Source organism: Leptosomus discolor, unplaced genomic scaffold (assembly GCF_034619465.1).
Source record: "Leptosomus discolor isolate bLepDis1 unplaced genomic scaffold, bLepDis1.hap2 HAP2_SCAFFOLD_31, whole genome shotgun sequence".
NCBI lineage: Eukaryota > Metazoa > Chordata > Aves > Leptosomiformes > Leptosomidae > Leptosomus > Leptosomus discolor.
Genome location: NW_028237959.1, coordinates 3,454,350 through 3,473,551, shown reverse-complemented (window position 1 = coordinate 3,473,551; position 19,202 = coordinate 3,454,350). Strand labels below are relative to the sequence as shown.

Sequence of the window (19,202 nt, the reverse complement as noted above, 5' to 3'; positions counted from 1 at the left end):
GAGGGGATGATTGGCAATTTTCTGAATTCTCCCTCCCACAACGTTCCTTGCTTTAGTTTCCTCTCATTCCCAGATCATATCCCTGATGCCTGCAGATTTTTCTTCTGGGAGGTGTTTCCCTGTGCCATGCCTTTTCCCTGTAAGTGCTCACAGACCCCATCCCAACCTCTGTGCACTCACCTTGGCCCTACAGACACTGCTTGCAGGTCACTGGCTGGATGCATGTTCCTGTTTGCAGGTGGAAAAGGGCAGGTCAGACCAACACTGCTGGATCCAGAAAAGGTGATGCTGGTGCTGTCCGTAGGCAGAGGAGTGGCTGGAGGCACTTTCGGAGGCTGCTGTCAGACCTACTGGGCACTCTCACTTACAGCTCAGCAGGCTGAGTGACTTGTTCAAGCACGAGAGCTCCTTTGCCCTTACTCCTCCCAAATTCCCCAACAGTAGGAAACTGAAAACACAGATTCAAGAGAGCCCCTTACCTTTGTAGTGATCCCTGCCTTGCCCTTGAAAAGTGCCCTCAGAAATGTCCTGAGGTGATGAGGAACTGTGAGGAGATCTGACCCACACAGCACCTTCTTGAAGCCAGGACCCTCTCCTGCCAGGAGTTGCTTCTTCTACCTAGAGCTTCTCTCAGTCCTGCAGGGAAGCTGCAGGCTGTGGGGTGGGCCAGCATCAGAAGACCGTTCCAGGAACCGCAGCTGCAATGTCCTGCAGCCAGAGACTTATCCTGTTAAGGACTCTGCAGACAGTTTTCTCCAGGCGAGCTCTCCTCTCTCGTTATAACCCACGCTGCCTTTAACCTCTCTCTGCCTGGCTCCTCTCCCCTCCCTGCCTGCAGGCAGTGCCCTCAGCCCTGCTGCGCTTTGCACCGGAGCTGCTCCTGGGCTGAGCTGTCTCTCTGCAGCACTGCCTGCTTGCCAGCAGCTCCTTCCATCCGAGGAGCCCAGCCCAGCTCAGCAGCAGGGGAGCAGCCCAAGGCAGCCCTTTCTCTGCCCCCTCTGGGCTCCCTCCAGCTGTCCCTGGGGCTCCAGGGGAACCTGCTCTCAAACATGCTGAGGCAACTACTGATGTCCCCTCCCTCAGCTGGAGAAAGGCATTTCTTTTCAAAAGTGTCATTTCTCCCCTCAAAATTGCATCTAAAAATCACTTTTTTCATCTTATTATCAGACAGGACACCAGGCATTGACAGGCAGGGATCTCCTTTACCCCTGATGAGGGAAGAGATTCAGCTGAATCAATGGACACATCTCAACCTGCCTTTCTATTCCTGGTGTTTGAAGGACACTCAGCTCCCTCCCATGCCTGCCACAGACCCACAGGAGGTGGGATTCCTCTGGCCTCTCTTCAGCTGCGCACAAATTAGGCATCTGCATGTGAGCGTTTTTTCTCAGTCCCCTGGGAATTCATGGAGGTGAAAGGCAGGAGTGAGGTGTTCAGATGCAAACCCCTGGCCACATCTGAGTTGCCAGAGGTGATGCAAGATGAATGCAAGCTCTAATGGAGAAGTTCATAGAGACAGGGCAACATCTCAAGGATCATTTTATGAGCGTGGTGGAAATTCCTTTGGCCCAGGGAAATGACAGCCCTATAAAGGCCAAAATAATCTTTTCCTGCTCATCATGCTCATGACCGGTTATAGAAGTGATCCTATGGACTATTTCGGTCATCTGCCATAGGGACAGCGAGGTCTCTCTCTTTTCACCACCTGGATTTACTAGATCACCAGTGACTATAATGGCATTTCTCCCATGTTCATCCCCACGTTGCCTGACAGAATTCAGGGCAGCTACTGCGTTTAATGCTCAAGCCCAGGCCCCCAGAGCTACATGAGGTGCCGAGGCTGGCAGGGACAGCACAGGACCTACAGGAAAGCAATTCCCATTATGGCAGGTGTGTCACAGATGCCCCAGACAGCATCGATGAGAGCTTGACTTGGTGCCCGTATGCCATTGACTGATATGATCAATGAGTCCTCAGACGCCATGAGAGCGACAAGGTCTGTCCCTTCTCTGCCCAACAGCGTCAGGCATTGCATGAGCACAAAGCAGATCACACAGGGATCTTTACCGGCTCCTTGAGGATAAAATCCATGCAAAGACCAAGAATTTTAACAGTGTGCCTGGATACTGTGTCTTCCAAGACAGCATCCCCCAAGCACAGTAAGGGTCCATATCATAACCCAACTGGAACTCAAAAAGGAATTCAAGGACACCAAGATGAATTTTTGGTCCTTTAGGAACTGTTAAAGAAGAAAAAGCGATAATATAGGACCACTGCTGAATTTAGTAAGAGAAGGTGTAGATAGATCTGAGATTCTAAATATGCTCAGTTGTCCGTTGAACGTATGTTTGTGTCTCCTGGTCTCATGGTTAATTACCACCTAAGTGGTAATTGTTCAAGCTGGAGGCCAACTCCTACCAACAGGAGCATAACTGAATGGCAGAGGAGGGTCTTTATTTCATGTCCAAGGCTAGACGAGACAAATATCACAATTCTTAGTGAAGGAGCCATCTCTTGTTGCAATGTAACGGACATATCAACCAATTTAACACAATGTCAATCAAGAAACGAAGCACTTAATGCTTCTCGGTCCCACACCTGGTCAACAAGGGAGTTAGAGACGTTATTTTGTATGAATGTTACTGCTATTAAAAACAGGAGTTGCTGGGGAGATACACTTACCATGCTTAATCCTAGACCCAAAGTTAATAAGGATCAGCTAATTAGAATCCCACCTACCTGTACGAAAATGGCACCAAACCAGCAGAAACCTGTGTTATATTTCAACACTTCTCTCCCAGCTACCCCTCCCTGTAGGATAAAGCACACCTGGTAGGAGACATTATTCGGAGGAGCTGGGACAGCTATGGGGATTCTAAATGCTGTGGATTTGGAAACTCTGCAAAATAGAGTAGGAAGAGCAGGGTTCGATGTTTCTCTATGAAATTCATAAATCTAGACGACTTCAGGTAGAATGTTTAACAACGACTTTTAAATCTCAAATCCAGTCCCTAAATTATGATCACAGGTTCTTACATTTATTTGAGAAGAGCCTTCTGAATCAACTGGAAACCTCCAAAACCCTAACTCAATTCATGGACTGGGCATGAATTTGCACTTTACAGACCATTTGGAGAATTACTCAAAAGGACCAGGTACAGGCGGATTTCATGAGGAATAATGAATTCCTGTGGAGATAATTATTTAAACAGTGGATCAGTCCACAGCATTGGATGAAGTTGTATCTGACGGTGTGCAGGAAAATGATGTATTTTAATGTCCCTCAGAAAGATCTCCTGTGCAAGTTTTTGACATTACCAAATCTGTTCTGTGGGTCTGGGAAGAACGAATATTGGTTATCTGAAATGAAAGGTAATTACATAGGGACAGATAATTAAACATATGATTTGGACCAATGTCAAGACACCTTAAATGGGAAAGGATGTGGCCAACAGTCTCAGCTTTATGAGCCCTGCCTACTGGAAGACTCTATCAATAACTGCAAATGGACAGTATTGTGATAGGTAGAGACACGGACAATTTAAAGTGTCAAAATCCAATGCGAATTTTATTATATTAGCAAGCGAACAAGAGCAAAGGCAGCGCTGGGCGGCCGGGGAGTCTGCGCTCCGCCAACGGCTCGCGCCTTCCCGCCTCGTGTAAGCACATTATATACAGTCTCATTTCCTGCATTCGCGATGTCGCAATCAGGGCGATACTCTGCGCATGTTCCTTCTGTTGCTGAGGGGTCTTTCTCTGCCTCCTGGTGATCGTAAGGATGAAGGCTGAAGGTCTTCCTCGTTGCCCTGTGGGTGGACTTATGCAAGAATGTGACTACTCAACCCCTTCAGCTACGGGTCCTGTTGACTTATGCAAGAATGTCCTTCGGTTGGGCTATCAAGCCTTGCGGGCACATAAATCTTCCATCCATACCTTCCCATACAGGTTTAATGAACAAAGCACAATATGTTACTTATTACAGTATTATCCCCTGAAGTATTTGAAATGTCGGTGGAAGTCTATGCAAGGTATGTTTGCTTTGTAACAAATAACAGAGCAGTAGTAGAGAAATCTGGTCTAGATACTGCATTGTAGAGTGCCTGAGAAATCTCACTCATTTAAACTGGCATGGGCAAATGTGTACCTTACACCCATACTGAGCAGCAAACTAGTATGTCTTGGAATTCTGAAAGCTTGAACCTAAGTCATACGAGCCTCTTCAAAAAAAAACAAATAAGATTTTAAAGGAATCTGTGGAATTAGAGGAACATTTGAGAAAAAGAAATAAGACCCTGAGAAAAAGAAAGAAGACCCTGGCTGAGGCCATAGTAGAGACAATAATCACCAAGGACAAATTAGTAAAATGATAAAGCCAGAGAGCAGGTGATACAGCTCATAATTAGTGGGACATTGTCTCAGGTTATTCACCTTCTGCCCAGAAAATTTTGGATTTTATGATGCACCCCATCCTGATTCTGATCGCAGTAGTGACACTAATGACCTTCTTTAGAATCATAGAACAGTTTTGGTTGGAAGAGACCTTCAAGATCATCGAGTCCAACCTTTGCCCTAGCTCTGCCAACACCACTAAACCACGTCCCTAAGTACAATATCTACCCGTCTCTTCAACACCTCCAGGGATGGCGACTCCACCCCCTCCCTGGGCAGGCTGTTCCAATGCCTGACAACCCTTTCAGTAAATAAATTCTTCCTAACCTCCAGCTTGAACCTCCCCTGGTGCACCTTAAGGCCATTTCCCCTTGTTCCATCGCTTGTTACTAGGCAGAACAGACCGACCCCTGCCTCGCTACGAATTTAATTGTTATATGTGGTGTAAGCTTAGAACTCTTACTTGCAGAATATGGGCCTTACCCAAAGTAATGAAGTATGAGAATTTAGAAGATCTGTAAAAGAGTTTGCAGAGATTAAATAAAAGGGGTTGAATGAGAGGGCTAAGATTTCCTTGTATTTACAATGTTAAGCCTGGTTGTTTTAAACTATGCAGTGTAGTCTTTGAGAAACATTTGATCTTATACCCTCTGTCTGTAGTTTACACTGTTTGTCAGAGAATAATATTTTTACCAGTTGAGGTATGGGGAACTTGATCGTGTGTTTGTATCAAGGAAGAACAGTTTGTATGGCCTTTGGTGTCTGGAAGATACAGACATATCGACGTGTGTAAATAACAAGAACTTGGAAAAACACCCAAGTACAGTACGAGACCAGGAGACACAAAAATATGTTCAAAGGACAACTGATCATGTGCACCGATTTGGGTTAAAGAAGGACAATGTGAGGAAGACTACAGAAGACCACCAGATGGAGAAGAGTCCTCTACCGTATTTAACTGTGCAGGCTCCAAAAAATTAGCGTATATAATGGGTTCTAGGAAAATCCTGATTATTCTAATGAGTTCTGAGAGATGTAATGAATAGGCACAAGTTAAACCGTCCTTAAGCTACTTTGTGAGACCGCTTGTGGCGGAGCAATCCCCAATGCTGCCCAGCGCTGCAACAAAGACTGCCTGCTTCATGACACCTGTTGTTACTGAGCGTTCATCTCGGAATGCTCACCCGGCCGCAGCTGTCCTCCCACCTCGGTTAGGAGCGTTAGAAAGCAGGGGGGTTTGGAAGCTCCAAATTTGGTTTCAGCATAACGATTCGTTCCCATAGAAATGGCAACAGCCTGGCTTCTTTGCAGAAGGAAAAGCAGCACTGCAGTTCCTTAAGCCCCAGGGCTCTGCATCAAGCACCAACGCAGCAGCAGATCCAACCAAAACCAAAAATAGCACAAGAAGTTTTTCACATCCATCAGCAATCACTTCTACAAAAATGTTTCAGTTCACTCTTCTAAAACCTAAAGCCACCTAAAGGACTTGTCCTCAAGAGGTCAGGGCAGACACGACGCAGCTCTACCTGTTGCATCTCTGCAAAGGCGCTAGCCTCCAAGACCCCCCCCTGCTCGCCCCCAGCCTTTCCCAGTGGCATCAAACAGGTATAAAAATTAATTCTATGTATAAAAATCAATCATATATATTCTGTTAGGATACCCTGTAGAATCCCAAGCTACATAGACCAGAGGTGTTCGTAACCGATGGCCTGTTCATGGTTAAGGGCAAAGATAATATGTTCTTCTTTAGGGATGTCTGCTACGTGGGATTTATTACTCTAACTTTTTGTTAACAGTCTTTGAATCGTGACCAAAGGATAATTTGAGCCAAAGGCTTTGACTCAAGGACATTGGAGGGTCGCACATTTGAGTCTGGGGCCTGCGGGTGGTCGCAGCACAGCCTGTCGACTCAATTCAAGAACCTACTGCACACAACCGGATGAAGGGGGTGAGATTATAGTGAGTTACAGGAATTAACATGTTTATGTATGAGAACCTGTTTATTATGTATTATGTATCCAGTATAACCAGTAACTGGGACACTTCTTGTTAACCTCGGCGGATCCTGGGGATGGCAGGACCTCCAGCCGGCACCGAGGGATTCTCGGGGAGAACCACCAATCTCCAGACCGCACTGCTCAAGCAAGTTCCCCAGGAGAAGTTAAAGGTGTTCTATCATTATTGGGTTGGGGGACTGGTAACTGCCTGTCCATAAGGCGTGGTGGAAACCCCACAGGACTGGGCTAAGCCTAAGGCGCCTGATATTGAAAAGTGCAATCCTGTGAGGAGACAGCCTGTGGGATACCCAGGTTTTGTAATGTACTTGGTAAAGGATGGGAAATAGGTGATGTCAGAAGTGATTGAAAATATGGTGTGGCAGTCACTGGAATGAGGCTTATAGTGGTGGAAGTTGACTAAAATGCCTGTGATGTCACAGAGTTTGAAAATCTGGTGTGGCAGTCACTCAAACCAGGCTTGTGGTGCTGGAATGCAGCTGTGAAGGTGCCTGTGATGTCAGAGGTGGTTGAAACACCTGTGGGGCAGGTGCTGGAAGCAGGCGAGTGGTGGTGGAAAGTTGCTGAGAATGTGCCTGTGATGTCAGAGGTGGTTGAAAATCTGGTGTGGCAGGCACTGGAAGCAGGCTTATGCGGCTAAAAGCCTGCTATGAAGGTGTTTGTGATGTCACAGAGGTTGAAAAATCTGGTGTGGCAGGCAGTAGAACCAGTCTTATCCTGGTGGAAGATGTGGGGAATGTGCCTGTGATTTCACAGGTGGTTGAAAACTCTGGTGTGGCAGGTGGTAGAACCAGTCTTATGCTGGTGGAATTTTGCCATTACAGTGCCTGTGATTTCACAGAGGTTCAAATTTATGGTGTGGCAGTCGCTGGAAGCAGGCTTATGGTGATGGAAGGTTGCTGAGAATGTGCCTGTTATTTCAGAGCTGTGGCAGGTGCTGCAAGCAGGGCTCTGTTGGTGGAAGCTTGTAGAGAAGGTGCCTGTGATGTCACACACATTGAAAATATGAGCCTGCTGGAAGCAGGCTCACTGTTGTGGAAAGCTACTGTAAAGGTGCCTGTGGTGTCACAGAGGGTTAAAATCTGGTGTGGCAGTCACTGGAAGCAGGCTTATGGTGGTAGAATCTTGCAGTGAAGGTGACTGTGATTTCAGAGGTTCTTTAAAATCTGGCAAGGCAGGCCCTCGACACTCGCCTATGCTGGTAGAATTTTGCAATTAAGGTGGTTGTGATGTCACAGTGGCAGAAAATATGGTGTGGCAGTCACTGGAAGCAGGCTTAAGGCTGTGGAAGCCTACCGTGAAGGTGCCTGTGATGTCAGAACAGGTTGAAAACGTGGTGTTGCAGGTGCTGGAAGCAGGTTTATGTTAGTGGAAGTTTGCTGTGAATGTTCTGGTTGTGCAACAGGTGATTGAAGATATGTGTGATGTGTTGGAATCAGGTTTATGCTTGTGGAAGTCTGCTGTGAAGGTGCCTGTGATGTCACAGTGGTTGGAACTCTTGTGTGGCAGTTGCTGGAAGCAGGGTTATGGTGGTGGAAGCTTGGGGTGATTGTGCCTGTGATGTCACAGGCAGTTTAATAATGTGGCGTGGCAGGCTCTGGACCCATGCCTGTGCTCATGGAATCTTGTCGTGACAGTGATTGTGATTGCACAGGTTGTTGGAAATCCATTCTGGAAGGCACTGGAAGCAGGCTTATGGTGGCGGAAACTCACGGTGAAGGTGCCTGTGATGTCAGAGGTGGTAGAAAATCCGATGTGGCAGTTGCTGGAAACGGGCTTATCCTGGTAGAAGCTCGAGGTGAAGGTGCCTTCGGTCACTGAGAAAATGTCACAATAGTGTTCAATCTGGGCACACCTCTTTCGTACCGAGGCTCTCTGGACCACCCCGTCACGGGGGGAGGTCCCGGTAGTAACTGGTTTTATAACTTTAAATGGGGCTCTTAATACAATTGGCTGTTGTCGTGCGATTTTCCCTACTTCTATGAGAGCCAGGCTAACCACAAACAAACCTCTCTCCCAAGCACTATATCTCCTCTCGGCATCCTTAAATCCACGGGAGTAAAATCCCAAAGGCCAGGATGGACCCTCAGGGCCCCATTTCCATCTGTGTATTGACAACCCTGACATGACGTACCCGCATTCCACCCGGAAAGGATCTGTAGGGTGGATAGGGCCGAGCGATTCTTCAAATTACGCTATAGATTAGTGAGACCACACAGGCCTTTGGGGAGCCAAGAACAGTATTAGCATGTAATTGCTGCATCATTATCTCCAGACCCAAGACTTATCACCCATCCCTACTAAGAAGAACAAGTGTCCAACTAAGATAAGGAAACCTCTTTTCTCCCAAAATCAACAGCACTATCTTCATCAAACAGAAACAGGAGTTGATGACTCCTGATGACTTTGCAGACATGAGTGGTGGAACATCTGGACTAAGAGATAAACCGCAAGAATGGTGCTGGGTGGTGATGCTGCAAGACCAACAAAAATATGCTGAACTCCATTTATGGTTTCGATAATTAGAAACACGCATTAGTAGGTAGCTTGGTGATTCATATCATATCCTTGTAGCATAAGGTGTAAAACCATTAAAGAATAACCCGATAAAGATAAGGAAAAACTTTCTCACTGTGAGGGTGACAGCGCACTGGAACAGGCTGCCCAGAGAGGTGGTGGAGATGTTCAATCCAGATGGTGACTGATCACAAACAGTGTCCCCCAGGGCTCAGTACTGGGTCCAGTCTTGTTTAACATCTTTATTGATGAGCTGGATGAGGGGATTGAGTGCTCCCTCAGTGAGTGCAGATGGCAGCTAATTGGCTAGGAGTGTTGAAATGCTGGAAGGTAGAGAGGCTCTGCAGAGGGACCTGGACAGGCTGGATCAATGGGATGAGATCAACTGTGTGAAGATTAACAAGGCCAAGTGCCCGAGTCCTGCACCTGCGTCACAACAACCCCATGCAGCGCTACAGGCTGGGGATGAGTGCCTGGAAAGCTGCCCAGCAGAAAAGGCCCTGGGGGTGCTGCTTGACAGCTGGCTGAACATGAGCCAGCAGTGTGCCCAGGTGGCCAAGAAGGCCAACAGCATCCTGGCCTGTATCAGCAATGGTGAGGCCACACCTCGAATGCTGTGTGCAGTTTTGGGCCCCTCACTCCAAGAAAGACATTGAGGTGCTGGAGCGTGTCCAGAAAAGGGCAACGAAGGTGGTGAAGGGCCTGGAGAACAGGGCTTGTGAGGAGAGGCTGAGGGAACAGTGGTGGTTTAATCTGGAGAAGGGGAGGCTGAGGGGAGACCTCATCGCTCTCTACAACTACCTGAGAGGAGGTTGTAATGAGGTGGGGGTCAGTCTCTTCTCCCAAGTAATAAGTAATAGGACAGGACGAGATGGCCTCAAGTTTCTCCATGGGAGGTTTAGTTTAGAGCTGAGTAAAATTTTCTTTCCTGAAAGTGTGATCAAGCACTGGAGCAGGCTGCCCAGGGAAGTGGTGGAGGTGTTCAAAACACGAGTTGATGTAGCACACAGGTCTGTGCCGGGGGTCTGAGCCTTCTCAGAGGTGGAAGGCAGGGGCGTAAGGAAGGGAGGAGACAGGAGGGGAGGAGAGGGGAGGGAAGCTGCCATGGCTTTGCTATGGATCACCAAGGCTTTCCCAAAACGCAGGTCTGTTTGTGCTCCAGCCACAGCCCTGGGCAGGAGGAGCCGCGTGGTGGGAGTTGCTCACATCAACCAGGCCAGAACCTGGCAGGAGATGGGGCTCAGCCACTTAGGGCATCACAGGCACCTGCATAGACCATGACCTTGCTCCTGCCCTACTAGCTACAGTGCCACAAGGTCATTACAAGGAGATGCACATGCCAGGGCACACCTTTGGGCCTGTACCCTGCTTGGGGTCATGTGACATCACAAGCAGATTGTTGAGAACTGAAGGGATCTTAAGAGCTCCTCAGCCACAAGTGACATCACAAAGCACCTGGACAACCCAACTGCCTCCTCCCGCCCACTCGCATCTCCATGGAAATAGGACAACACAAGCACCTCTACAAGCCACATGGCCTTTCATCCACTATCCCATACTCAGACAACAGATGCCTCAAAAGCACATTCACAAGCCAGGGCGCTACTTCTGACCTTGGTTCAAGGAAGCCCATCCCAGGGCTGCATTCAGGTGTTTCCCAGGGGATGTTACTCTCAATGGGAAGTGACCTCAAGACACTGGCTGTCTCACAGGCCTTCATAGCACCCCTAAGAAGAGCTGATGGCCCTTGTGCTTGCTCGGGGTCACCTCCCCACACGCACACGATGGGCATGCGTACGTCTGCTCTGTACAATGCAAACATGGACTTCTGACCTAGTCCCCTGGTGTCCCTCTCTGGAGGGACAAGCCACCTCTGCGAGCTGAGGTGAGAGGCCGGTGCTGGACATGGTGGTTGTTACTGGCCGCTCTGTGAGGATGGCCCTGGGTCACCTCCCCCGGGGTGTCCAGGGAACACAGACACAGACCAGACCCCGCTCTACCTGTCCTTCATGTCCCAGAGCAAGAAACAGAGGCCACTGAGAACGTTTATCCAGCCGGCACGCTGAGGAGATCCCAAACACAGGCACCTAGCAGCACCATGTGCCAAACTTCTCCCCAGGACAAAAGGAGACACTGGGCCTAGAGAATCCTCAGGAAGGTCCTATTCTCCGGGGAAAGGGCAGCCTGACCCAAGCTGCCACCCACACTAAAGGGTTTCTCTTTCCATGTCCCCCCTGCACACACACACGGTGCCCTGCTCTTCTCCTGGGACTCCCATCTCCCCACAGAGACTTTTCCCTACAGAGCTCTGATGACCTGGACAGCCCTTCCTGCACCCCCTCCCAAGGCTCCCCACAGACCCTGAATTAGTGGTGCTGCTCTTCAGAGCAAGTGGGCTGTGGTGGCCAGGGACATGCCGGTGAGGCTGAGAGGCAGACCCAGCTCAGGGTGGCTACTGCCCCCTCCACCTCAGCACAAAGACGCTGCCCCAGCAGCTCCACAAATGGTCTTGGAGAAAGAAACTCAGAGAAACAAGTCAGTGCAGGGTCCTTTATTTGGATTAAAAGAACAGAAAGCACAACTCCTTATTTACACAAAGTCTCTGGGTCACACAAGGAGGCAGACACTGACATAGAAACAGGATGAAGAATGACAGTATTTTTGTGGACAGCATTAATACAACCAAGAAAAGCTAAAATCAAAGAAACCAATGCAAACAATCTGCCAAAGAGAGGCTGGACTTATAATGAGTTCCATTACTAGTGATACAGAAAAGAATATGGGCAGTTCATTGTTGCTTCTGAAAAGCAACCAGTCATAAGTTTCCTCAGGGCATCCTTGAGCTCCTGGTTCCTCATGCTGTAGATGAGGGGATTCACTGCTGGAGGCACCACCGAGTAAAGCACTGCAAGCAACAGATCCAGGAACGGGGAGGAGATGGAGGGGGGCTTCAAGTAGGCAAACATGGCAGTGCTGAGAAACAGGGAGACCACGGCCAGGTGAGGGAGGCAGGTGGAAAAGGCTTTGTGGCGTCCCTGCTCTGAGGGGATCCTCAGCACGGCCCTGAAGATCTGCACGTAGGACACCACAATGAACACAAAACAAACAAATGTTAAACAGACACCGAACAGAAGTACTCCAGCCTTCCTGAGGTAGGTGTCTGAGCAGGAGAGCTTGAGGATCTGGGAGATTTCACAGAAGAACTGGTCCAGAGCATTGCCTTGGCAGAGGGGCAGTGAAAATGTGTTGGCCGTGTGCAGCAAAGCATAGAGAAATGCACAGCCCCAGGCAGCTGCTGCCATGTGGACACAAGCTCTGCTGCCCAGGAGGGTCCCGTAGTGCAGGGGTTTGCAGATGGCAACGTAACGGTCATAGGCCATGACGGTGAGAAGAAAATACTCTGCTGCAATAAAAAAGACAAATAGAAAAACCTGTGCAACACATCCTGAGTAGGAGATGGCCCTGGTTTTCCAGAGGGAATTGGCCATGCTTTCGGGGAGAGTGGTGGAGAGGGAGCCCAGGTCGAGGAGGGAGAGGTTGAGGAGGAAGAAGTACATGGGGGTGTGCAGGTGCTGGTTGCAGGTTACAGCGGTGATGATGAGTCCGTTGCCCAGGAGGGCAGCCAAGTAGATGCCCAGGAAGAGCCCGAAGGTCAAGAGCTGCAGCTCCCGTGTGTCTGTGAATGCCAGGAGGAGGAACTGGGTTATGGTGCTGGTGTTGGACATTTGCTGCTCCTGATCATGCGGACCTGTCCTTCAAGGAAAAGCCAGTGAGAAATTAAGCGGCATTTTCTGAGCGAAACTTGTTCCACTTGATTTCTCAGCAATAGCTAAAAACATCAGTGTACTATCAACATTCTGCTCATACCAAATCCCATACAGAATCCAAAACACAGCACTGTTCTTGGTACTATGAAGAAGAAATAGCTCTATCCCAGCCAAAACCAGAAAAATAACAGTACATGCCATGTTGATGTCTCAGCTGCACTTCGGTCCTCAACCCCCCACACCAGTGAGTGTAACAGCAAGAACGAGGGAGAAGATGAGATGCTAAAGTCCCCCTGCCAGCGGAGGCAGGAGAGGGAGATGCAGTCGGACACTTGAGCGTGTCTTCTCTGTGGTGGTCAGTTTGCTGGGAAGGCAACTCATGTCCAAATCCCTGTGACATTAAGGGCAGAGGCTCTGCTGTGTGAGTGATGAGACCAGGGGGTTGCTCCAGGGAAGGCATCTGCACTGAAGGGGATGGCAGGAAGATGCCTCAATCCCCCTCCCACAGCATGTCTGGGAGCAGTTCTCTCCTCCTCCCTGCCCACGTCTCTGCTTCCTGGAGCCTGTCTTGGCCAGGACCTATTTCTCTGTCCGCACATCTCCTTCCTCTTCACAATCACAGACACCATCCCACCTGCCACGTCCACAGCTCTGCCCTGCAGACACCTCCTGGCAGCAGGGCCCTGCCCAGGGACATCTCTGTGTGGGCAGGGGTTAATAAGCAGCTCAGACAAGTCCCAACAACAAATGGGGTCTCAAGGCCTGGTGCACAACGCAGAAATAAATTCCCATTTCTCCCTGCCCACCCAGCAAACCAAGAGGACAAAACTCACAGCTCAGGTTTCTTCCCTTTCAGGTGATCAGTTCCTTGACGTGCTGTGTCCAGAAGGAGCCTCTGCAAATGTTGTGGGGGTGATCTGGAGCTGGGAGCAGCCCTGACCCATGCAGTTCACCCCCGCCAGCAGAAGGAGTCTCCCTTGCTGGGGGTCACTCCTTCCACCCACAGCATCTCCCCACAGTGCCGTGGGGAGCTCCCTGAGCAGGCTGAGAGCTGACCCTGGCAGGCAGCAGAGTCCCTGCTCTGGCACACAGCCCCTGGGGTGCAGGGACCCTGCTCTGAAGGGCAGCCCTGGGCACCCCTGCCTGCACACCTACCTTCAGAGCCTGCAGTTGTCCCTGAGAAAAGGCAGCCATCATGCCCGGTGCATCTGGCGGTGTAGCAGGGAGTCCCTCACCTGGAGCACATCCTCCTCCTCTACACTAGAGAAGCTGTTGGAATCCTCATGAAAGACTATATGTCCTGTGAGCTGTTCCAGATTTTGGATAGCCCTCCAGAAACACCAGCTGCATTGCCCTACACCCAGAGGCTTACCATGCAGATGACTGTAAAGATTTCTTTTCCAATAAACTCTCAGCTTCCTCCCCTCCAGACTGGCATTAAGCTCTCCCAGCCTCACTTCTCTCCCCTTGGTGCCTGCAGGCAGTGCCCTCAGCCCTGCTGTTTTGCAGAGGAGCTGCTCCTAGGAAGAACTGGCTCTCGGCAGTGCTGCCCTCTTCAATAAGCTCCCTCCTTCCCAGGAGCCCATTTCAGTTCAGCAGCAGGGGAGCAGACCAAGACAGCACTTTCTCTGCCCCCTCTGGGCTCCCTCCAGGTGTCCCTGGGGCTCCAGGGGAACCTGCTGTGAAACAGGCTGAAGGACTCACTGATGTTCCCTCCCTCAGCTGGGCAGAGACACTGACTGCCAGCTGTGTCATTTCTGCTATCAGAAAAAGAGTTGGGCATGAGCATAACCTCTATTGTCCTGTCACTACACAGGACACCTGGAAGGTGAGAAGGAAGGATCTAGTTTCTCCAAGTTGGGGAGATGACTTTAGTTGAGTGAATTTAGACATTTCATTCTGGATTTCTTATCCTAGGGATAGAAAGACATTCAGAATTCTTTTGTCCAAGCCATTTCTCTGCTCTGAAGCAGAGCCTTTGCATGATGGCTGAGCTCAGTACAGCTGCTTTTCAAGGACAGCACAGAATCATGGAATCATTTTAGTTGGAAAAGACCTCTAAGATCGTCAGGTCCAGCCATTATCCTAAAACTACCATGCCCACCATTAAACCAGTCCCTAAGCACAACATCTATTCATCTTTTGAACACCTCCAGGAATGGTGACTCCACCACCTCCCTGGACAGCCTGTTCCAATGTCTAACCACTCTTTCAGGAAACAAAATTTTCCTAATATCCAATCTAAATCTCCCCTGGTGCAGCTTGAGGCCATTACCTCTTCTCCTGTCATTAGTTCCTTGGGAGAAGAGACCAACACCAGTGACCTAGGTTACAGTGTAAAATGTGCCAAAAGGAAAAAAAAAGTATTCTATGACCATCTTCAGGAGCTGTTGAGACCAGGTGGGGCGATGCTCCCTGCCTCCCCCCTCTGGACTATCTCCTGTCAATGGGCACAACAATGCCTTATCGCCTGACCCATCGATAACTCGCTCCTGGGCTATCTCCTGTTCATGGCCCATCAAGGAACTGCCTCACGACTCCCCATCCCGTTGTGAGATGCTCCGCCCGGGGGGGGGGGGGGGAAGGAGCCAAGCAGTCCATGCCAAATAAAAACGGAGATCTCCAACACCCTAGCAGCCTTTCTTCCACTGGATTCCCAGAGGAGTTTTGCCCCCCCCCCCCACTGGAGTTCCAGAGGACAAGAGCTACCTACCTACCACTGGACCTTCGGAGGAAGACCAGACCCTTTTACCTGATCGCTGCTTCCACAGAACTACACCCATCGCTTCAGGAGGACTGCAGCCAGCATCTTATCGGACTGCTACTGCCACCCTAACAGGGTGTCAGGTTGTATTCCTGACTCTGTCAGTGTAAACCAGTGGGTTGTTTGTTTTTTCCTGCCTTGCGTTATATATATATATATATATTAGTAAAGAACTGTTATTCCTATTCCCCATATCTTTGCCTGAAGGCCCGTTAATTTCCAAATTATAATAATTTGGAGGGAAGGGGGTTGCACTTTCCATTTCAAGGGAGGCTCCTGCCTTCCTCCGCAGACACCTGTCTTTCAAACCAGGACATCTACTAACCCCTCTCCCCTCCCAAAAGGGAAAAGGAAAGAGAACAAGAGAGAGAGAGACTTTACAGTTTGGAAAAGAAAACTAAAGCAGATATAATGAATCAATAACAATAAAAGAAAAGATAATAATAACAATAAGGAAATAATGAAATATGTACAAATATATACAAAACCAATACCGAACCCAACTCCCCCCACCCTGATGACAATACTTCACCACCACACCTCAGGGCTGGCACTGGGGCAGTCCCAGGCTGGGCTCGGCAGCAGACAGGGACGGGATGCAGGAGCTGGACTCAGGCACTGGATTCAGGGATGCACGGATCGGGATCGATGACAGAAGAACAGAGTCCTCCTCAGATGTCGGCCATCGAAGAAGAAAGGAAGAGAGCGAGACCCTTGTGATGTCTCAGCTTTATACTGAATATGATGTATATGGGATGGAATACTCTGTTGGTCAGGTTTGGGTCACCTGTCCAGTTCGCTCCTCCCTGTAGGTGCGACCCTTTTCACTCCCAGCACCCCAACACCGAGTACAAGATTTAGCAGCGACCTTGGTCGCCATAAGAACAAGTCTAAGCAAAGGCCTCTCTGAATCCCATTCCTTGGTACAAACTTAAACATCAGGCCTTATCACTACTAGAAGCAGTCACTGTCTGGAAAAACATGCTGCTGTTTCAGAAAATGCCGTTAGTTAGAGGAGATTTAACTGAAAAGGGAGGGGAGAGGGGTTAACAGAGAACGTCTGTCGTTCATTAGTGGTCAGCCCAGCCTCAAACCATGACACAGCCCCTCCAATCCCATGGACTGGGAAGAGTGCAGTTTGCTCAAGTAACCCCTGCCTTGACCCCCATCCACCCCTGGTTGTTCTCCTCCAGAGTCCTGCCTCAAAGCTCAAAGGCCTCGGAGACCTTGCTGGTAGCAACTGAGGCAAAGGGGACATAGAATATAGACATCTCAGATCTATCCACACCTGCTCTTACTAAATTCAGCAGTGGTCCTATATTATCGCTTTTTCTTCTTTAACAGTTCCTGAAGTAACAAAAATTCATCTTGGTGCCCTTGAATTCCTTTTTGAGTTCCAGTTGGGTTATGATATGGACCCTTACTGTGCTTGGGGGATGCTGTCTTGGAAGACACAGTATCCAGGCACACTGTTAAAATTCTTGGTCTTTGCATGGATTTTATCCTCAAGGAGCCGGTAAAGATCCCTGTGTGATCTGCTTTGTGCTCATGCAATGCCTGACGCTGTTGGGCAGAGAAGGGACAGACCTTGTCGCTCTCATGGCGTCTGAGGACTCATTGATCATATCAGTCAATGGCATACAGGCACCAAGTCAAGCTCTCATCGATGCTGTCTGGGGCCTCTGTGACACACCTGCCATAATGGGAATTGCTTTCCTGTAGGTCCCGTGCTGTCCCTGCCAGCCTCGGCACCTCATGTAGCTCTAGGGGCCTGGGCTTGAGCATTAAATGCAGTAGCTGCCCTGAATTCTGTCAGGCAACGTGGGGATGAACATGGGAGAAATGCCATTATAGTCACTGGTGATCTAGTAAATCCAGGTGGTGAAAAGAGAGAGACCTCGCTGTCCCTATGGCAGATGACCGAAATAGTCCATAGGATCACTTCTATAACCGGCCATGATCATGATGAGCAGGAAAAGATTATTTTGGCCTTTATAGGGCTGTCATTTCCCTGGGCCAAAGGAATTTCCACCACGCTCATAAAATGATCCTTGAGATGTTGCCCTGTCTCTATGAACTTCTCCATTAGAGCCTGCAGTTACCTGTGTGCCTCTTGCATCTCCTCTGGCAACTCAGATGTGGCCAGGGTTTTGCATCTGAACACCTCACTCCTGCCTTTCACCTCCATGAATTCCCAGGGGACTGAGAAAAAACGCTCACATGCAGATGCCTAATTTGTGCGCAGCTGAAGAGAGGCCAGAGGAATCCCACCTCCTGTGGGTCTGTGGCAGGCATGGGAGGGAGCTGAGTGTCCTTCAAATGCCAGGAATAGAAAGGCAGGTTGAGATGTGTCCATTGATTCAGCTGAATCTCTTCCCTCATCAGGGGTAAAGGAGATCCCTGCCTGTCAATGCCTGGGTGTCCTGTCTGATAAAAAGACAAAAAGGTTGATTTTTAGATGTAACTTTGCCTCCAAAAGTGTTTCTGTCCTCAGCTGAGAGAGAATAACCTCAGTGCTGACTTCAGTCTGTTTGAGAGCAGGTTCCCCTGGAGCCCCAGGGACAGCTGGAGGGAGCCCAGAGGGGGCAGAGAAAGGGCTGCCTTGGGCTGCTCCCCTGCTGCTGAGCTGGGCTGGGCTCCTGGGGTGGAGGGAGCTGCTGGCAAGCGGGCAGCGCTGCAGAGAGACAGCTCTGCCCAGGAGCAGCTCCGGTGCAAAGCGCAGCAGGGCTGAGGGCACAGCCTGCAGGCAGGGAGGGGAGAGGAGCCAGGCAGAGAGAGGTTAAAGGCAGCGTGGGGTATAAGGAGAGAGGAGAGCTCGCTTGGAGAGAAATCTTCAGAGTCCTTAACAGGGTATGTCTCTGGCTGCAGGACATTGCAACTGCGGTTCCTGGAATGGTCTTCTGAAGCTGGCCCACCCCATAGCCTGCAGCTTCCCTGCAGAACAGAGAGAAACTGTGGGTGGAAGAAGCAGCTCCTGGCAGGAGAGGGTCCTGGCTTCAAGAGGACGCTGTGTGGGTCACAGCTGCTCACAGCTCCAGATTATTCCAGGACAGTTCTGAGGGCAACTATCAATTGTAAGGTCAAGGCAGGGATCACTATAAAGGTAAAGTGCTCTCCTGATTCTGTGTTTTCAGTTTCCTACTGTTGGGGAATTTGGGAGGGAGAAAGGGCAAAGGGGCTCTCGAGCTTGCACAAGTCACTGAGACTCGTGAGCTGTAAGTGACAGTCTCTAGTAGGTCTCACAGCAGCCTCCTAAAGTGCCTTCAGTCACTCCCTTGCCTATGGACAGCACCAGCATCACCTTTGCTGGACCCATCTCTGTTGGTCTGACCTGCCCTTTTCCACCTGCAAACAGGAAGATGTTCCTAACAAGTCCCCTACAAGCAGTTGGGTGTGTGTAGGGCTGGGATGAGTGCACAGCAGTTGGGATGGGATGTGTGAGTGCTGGCAGGGAAAAGATGTGTACCAGGGAAACACCTCGCAGAAGAAAACTCTCCAGGAAGCAGGTATATGATCTGGGAATGAAAGGAAACTATAACCAGGAGTGTTGTGGGAGGGAGAATTCAGAAAACTCCTGGTCATCCCCTCCCATGCAGAGCCCTTCCTCTCAGCCAGCCCCCTTGCCTCCTCTCCCACCCACCAAAGCCTCTGCCCTCAGGGCTCTGGGGGGTCCAAGCCATGAAGCAGCTCCTCTGCAGCCAGAGCTCCAGCAGAGCCGTGCTGCAGCTCTCCAGCCCCGTGCCCAGGGCC

General features: G+C 49.8%; 1 protein-coding gene across 1 annotated transcript; it reads right to left on the bottom strand.

Moving 5' to 3' along the window:
• Positions 1 to 11,680: 11,680 nt before the first annotated feature.
• Positions 11,681 to 12,661, bottom strand: LOC147412319 (olfactory receptor 14C36-like). The gene has a single exon (XM_086481487.1). It carries the CDS (start codon positions 12,644 to 12,646, stop codon positions 11,681 to 11,683), a length of 966 nt encoding a protein of 321 aa, XP_086337613.1. The 5' UTR covers positions 12,647 to 12,661.
• Between the last annotated feature and the right edge of the window lie 6,541 nt (positions 12,662 to 19,202).

What these genes read in the sequence shown, in the direction of transcription:
- LOC147412319 (XM_086481487.1), bottom strand. Translation starts at nt 12,646, where the DNA reads ATGTCCAACACCAGCACCATAACCCAGTTCCTCCTCCTGGCATTCACA.